Genomic DNA, 5,074 nt, shown 5'->3' with positions numbered 1-5,074 from the left:
TGTGTGTGTGTGTATGTGTGTGTTTGTGTGTCTGTGTTTGCCCCCCCCAACATTGCTTGACAACCGATGCTGGTGTGTTTATGTCCCCGTAACTTAGCGGTTTGGCAAAAGAGACCGATAAAATAAGTACTAGGCTTCCAAAGAATAAGTCCTGGGGTCGATTTGTTTGACTAAAGGTGGTGCTCCAGCATGGCTGCAGTCAAATGACTGAAATAAGTAAAAGAGTAAAGAGTAAGAGTATAGTATCTCACCATTAATAATTAAAATAATGGAGATCAAAAAGTGCAATCAGATATTTTATCTTTTAGGTTAAAACATAGTATGTACTAAATAGACGAGAAAAATAAGCTGTTTTAAATTCACACTTCCTTACAACATAAATCAACACAAAATTCAAGTTTACTGTGGTGTTATGGGCTGTGATGAGCTATGTGTTGTTGGTGGAGAGAGATGAAGCAAACGGAAGTGAAGCCAGACCGGAAGTCGGGCACACGCTGTCAAATGCCAGCACGTGGCGGCAGTCAGAAGACAGAGAGCTTACGAGGAAGACGTGTTTTGATTTGGAGCATCGTTTACTCCGCCGCGGTTGACAAGGTAAGGTCCTAGCGTTTCATTCTGTCCTTTTGCTTCTTGTTGTCTTTTTCCTCCATCACACCACATTTACATTATTCAAAGTTGTGTTTGAATTGATGACAGCGAACTTACTGGACATACCACTGCACAAGCTGATCAATACCTTGTGAGTGAATTTGATAGACAGAAACTGTGTGGAAGCCTGTTAAATATGTGTGTGTCTTTGTGTTTATCTCCACCATCACTTAACAACCAGTGTTGGTTTGTTTATATTCTTGTAACTTGGTGGTCTAGCAAAGGAGACTGCTAGAATAAGTACCAGACTTTAAAAACAAAAAAACATAAGTAGTGGGGTTGATTTATTTGACTAAATCTTTTGAGGAAAACCTTGCTCTGTGGAAATAGTCTCAGGAGAAATATCTCCTCTTAACATGTGTGGAAACACATGGGGCTATGAATGATGTCACCTGATTGTAGGATGCATGCATTTCTGCATTGTTATGTATCATCAGCCAGAAATACCAAATTCATCTTTCACAGCTTTATCAGAACAACAGTTCTGATATGTGAAAACAGCACACAATAAATTTGCTGATGTGCATAAAGTTTGGTCAAGATGGAATGTATTAAATAGTAGTGTTGAATAAAATATATGCATATACAATAATATTTTACACAATTTGAATTTTGTGTTGATAAAGAAGTGTGAATTTAAAATTAAGCTTATTTTTCTTCATATTTAGTACATACTATATTCAAATAACTGAACAGCTGAAATCTCATGATCTCTCTCTCTCTTTCACTGTGTGTGTATGTGTATGTATATACATATATCTATAAATATATATATATCTATAAATATATATATATATCTATAAATATATATATCTATAAATATATATATATATATATATATACATATATATTATCCAATATTCACATCCTATTATTTCTTATGATATAAAGAACATACAATCCTCACTAGCAGGAACAAAGCTTCTAAAATAGATATAATGTTTCAAATGATTGCTTTGGTTCATTGGCAGATCATCTGTCGTAGTTACAAAAATATAATTTCAAATCCTATGGGAAACCTCCCAATTTTTATTTCTATCCAGGGTGAGGGCTTTTAACTCAATCTTCATAGCTTTATCTACTTTGAATCCAACAAATTCTTGTTAAAACATAATGGAACAGCCAAAATACTCACACACTAGTTCTGGTACACAAAACATAGGTCTTTTCTGATCTGATTCTGTTTCACTGAAATCATCAACTTGTTTTAAGTTTCTTTCCCAAAGTGGAAACAAAAGCTTATGTTTTAGCGCTGAAAATAATTTTTAAAATATGTAAATCAATCTTTCTGTGCTTATTTCTACTAGCAGAACACTGCTTGAAGGATGGTTATTTTTCTAGTATTCCTAATAAAAACAATTGACTAGAGGAAAGAGAGAAAGAGAGAGTATTGGAAAAGAAAGGAAGTGAAAGTAACAGCATGCAAGGGAAAAGAACGAAAAGCATTAAATGAAATAACAGGAGAGAGAAATACATGAAGGCATAGAGGGAAGGGTATGAGAGCTTCAAAAGTGCTTTGAGTAAATGTTACATACTAATTGTGGAGGTGCAATGGCCCAGTGGTTAGGGCAGCGGACTCGCGGTCATAGGATCGCGGTTTCGATTCCCAGACCGGGTGTTGTGAGTGTTTATTGAGCAAAAACACCTAAAGCTCCACAAGGCTCCGGCAGGGGATGGTGGCGAACCCTGCTGTACTCTTCCACCACAACTTTCACTCTTTCTTCCTGTTTCTATTGTGCCTGTAATTCAAAGGGTCAGCCTTGTCACATTGTGTCACACTGAATATCCCCAAGAACTACGTTAAGGGTACACGTGTCTGTGGAGTGCTCAGGCACTTGCACATTAATTTCACAAGCAGGCTGTTCCGTTGATCAGATCAACTGGAACCCTCGACATCGTAAGTGGCGGAGTGCCAACAACGTACTAATTAAAAATCAGATATCCTTTTTATAATATAGAAGCTCTCTTGCATGTTATTTGACTTCAAATTCATAGGTCTTGAGACCAAATTAACAGCAAGTTTTATCATCATGCACACTCACACATTTATTCCATCTAATGTCTGTTTTACCATGCTAGCATTCCTTATATGTGAGAAAACTGAGGCAGGAATTTTACAGCCAGATGCTCTTTCTGTCACCAATTCACACCTGTTTTCCAATAAGGAATATTTTTTATTGTTATATTTCAGGATGGTAATTTTTTTCTTTTTTTTTGCCAAATAAACACATGCACTATATATTCGTTCGTCACCTGTTTATTACTCATTTTTATTCCTGAGGAATTCAAAAGCACATTGGCACTTGTGCCCGTGGCATGTGTAAGGACTTTCGAGCGAGATCGTTGCCAGTGCCCCTGGACTGGCTCTTGTGCAGGTGGCACATAAAATACACCATTTCGAGTGTGACCGTTGCCAGTACCGCCTGACTGGCCTTCGTGCAGGTGGCACGTTAAAGCACCCACTACACTCTCGGAGTGGTTGGCGTTAGGAAGGGCATCCAGCTGTAGAAACTCTGCCAAATCAGATTGGAGCCTGGTGTAGCCATCTGGTTTCACCAGTCCTCAGTCAAATCGTCCAACCCATGCTAGCATGGAAAGCAGACGTTAAATGACGACGATGATGATGATGATTAATGAACTTCAAGCCACTGGAAAGTTAACAATCCAGATAGACCACTCTAGGCTTGAATGCGCCCTACACAAGGGCAGAGTATTTAATACCTTCTCCCTGTATATATGGTTCAAAGAATACAACATTAATAAACTAAATACTACTGAAATATATTGCCAAATATTTCTTACCTTTTCTGGCAGGATTCTTAAAGAGTTCTTTGGTTGTACTGGCTAGCAGAAGGGGATGGCCTACTTGAACATCCTATCAAAACAGGAGATAGTAGCGGTTTAAAATGTGACTAAATAATCATTTGTAGTTGAAAAGTTTGATAGGATGATCTGCTGGGATCATTCTACCAGGGCCTTACTCTCGTTTGACACAGCAGCAGTGGGTTTAAAGGGATCCTGTGGCAGGCCCAACACCAGATGGCAGGAAGTGATTGAGGAAATTCTCCAGAGGCTTGGTGTTGTCTTGGAGGATGCAGAGGGGCTGGCCAAAGCTGACATGGAGCAAGAGGCAGCCCTGTGGCTCACCGGATCCTCTCACATAATCCAGCCCATGCCAGTATAGAAAACTGATGTTAGATGATGATGATGATGATGATGATGATGATGATAGTGACAATGATGAAGATTTATATTTCATGCTATCACTTTAGATTTATTATCATAGGCACATGTGTGGCTGTGTGGTTAGGAAGCTTGCTTCCCAACCACATGGTTTGGGGGTTCATCCCCACTGCATGCCACCTTGGATAAGCATCTTCTGTTATTACCCAGGCTCAACCAATACCTTGTGAATGAATTTGGGAGATGGAAACTATGTGGAAATTAAAGGCGGTGAGCTGGCAGAAACGTTAGTGCGCCGGGCGAAACGCTTAGCGGTATTTCGTCTGCCGTTACATTCTGAGTTCAAATTCTGCCGAGGTCGACTTTGCCTTTCATCCTTTCGGGGTCGATAAATTAAGTACCAGTTACGCACTGGGGTCGATGTAATCGACTTAATCCCTTTGTCTGTCCTTGTTTGTCCCCTCTATGTTTAGCCCCTTGAGGGCAATGAAGAAATAGGAAACTATGTGGAAGTCCACAGATGTGTGACAGAGTAATAATTACAAGACTTTAAAAGAAAAAAAAAACAGTTTAAGTGCTGGGGTCAATTTGTTCAACTAAAACTCTTCAAGGCAGTGCCCCAGCATGGCTGTAGTACAATGACTAAAATAAGTGTTGAAAAAATACAATATAGCAAGAGCAAGGAATTTATAATCTTTAACATCCCTCAACACAAATATAAGATAACAAACTAATATTTACCTGTATGTTTCTCACAATATCTCTTGTATTTACTATGTTGTATTGTATATCTTTCTTGTTAATACAAGTATCAGCATCAATCCTCAAATGTCGTACACGACGTCTTCTTCGAGGACTCTCAATTGGAGGAAGAACCAATGGAATAATGCGCTAGAAATTGGACAAGACATGTCAGAATGCCAGACGTACAGTATATAACAGTGGTTCCCAACCCTTTCATTGAAGTCAGTTTTCCCATGGACCCCTTTCAATATACTTATCCCTATGTATATATATATATATTTAATTCTTTATATTGAACACTCAATATTTCATATATTCAATAAGACATTCAATACTTCATTTCATTGTACCATCCATTTTTATATTATAAATTATATATTCCATATTCTATATCCCACATTAATTTTACAAGAATATAAATAAAACATAAAAAACAGAGTTGGAACTCTTTTAAATAAAATAATATATTCCTCTATACACGATCATACAAAACCCATTT

The 5,074-nt window shown here is 37.9% G+C and overlaps 1 protein-coding gene across 1 annotated transcript in view; it reads right to left on the bottom strand.

The window, feature by feature from the left end:
* Positions 1-5,074, bottom strand: part of LOC106877680 (meiotic recombination protein REC8 homolog) — a 31,177-nt gene that overhangs the window by 11,139 nt on the left and 14,964 nt on the right. The window contains exons 10-12 of the mRNA XM_014926628.2: positions 4,573-4,722; positions 3,451-3,523; positions 1,784-1,900 (exon numbers count right to left, since the gene is read on the bottom strand). Of these exons, the coding sequence (XP_014782114.1) occupies positions 1,784-1,900; positions 3,451-3,523; positions 4,573-4,722 (340 nt within the window). The remainder of the gene's footprint in view (positions 1-1,783; positions 1,901-3,450; positions 3,524-4,572; positions 4,723-5,074) is intronic.

Source organism: Octopus bimaculoides, chromosome 14 (assembly GCF_001194135.2).
Source record: "Octopus bimaculoides isolate UCB-OBI-ISO-001 chromosome 14, ASM119413v2, whole genome shotgun sequence".
In the NCBI taxonomy this organism is placed as follows: domain Eukaryota; kingdom Metazoa; phylum Mollusca; class Cephalopoda; order Octopoda; family Octopodidae; genus Octopus; species Octopus bimaculoides.
This window is presented reverse-complemented; position numbering and strand designations above follow the sequence as displayed.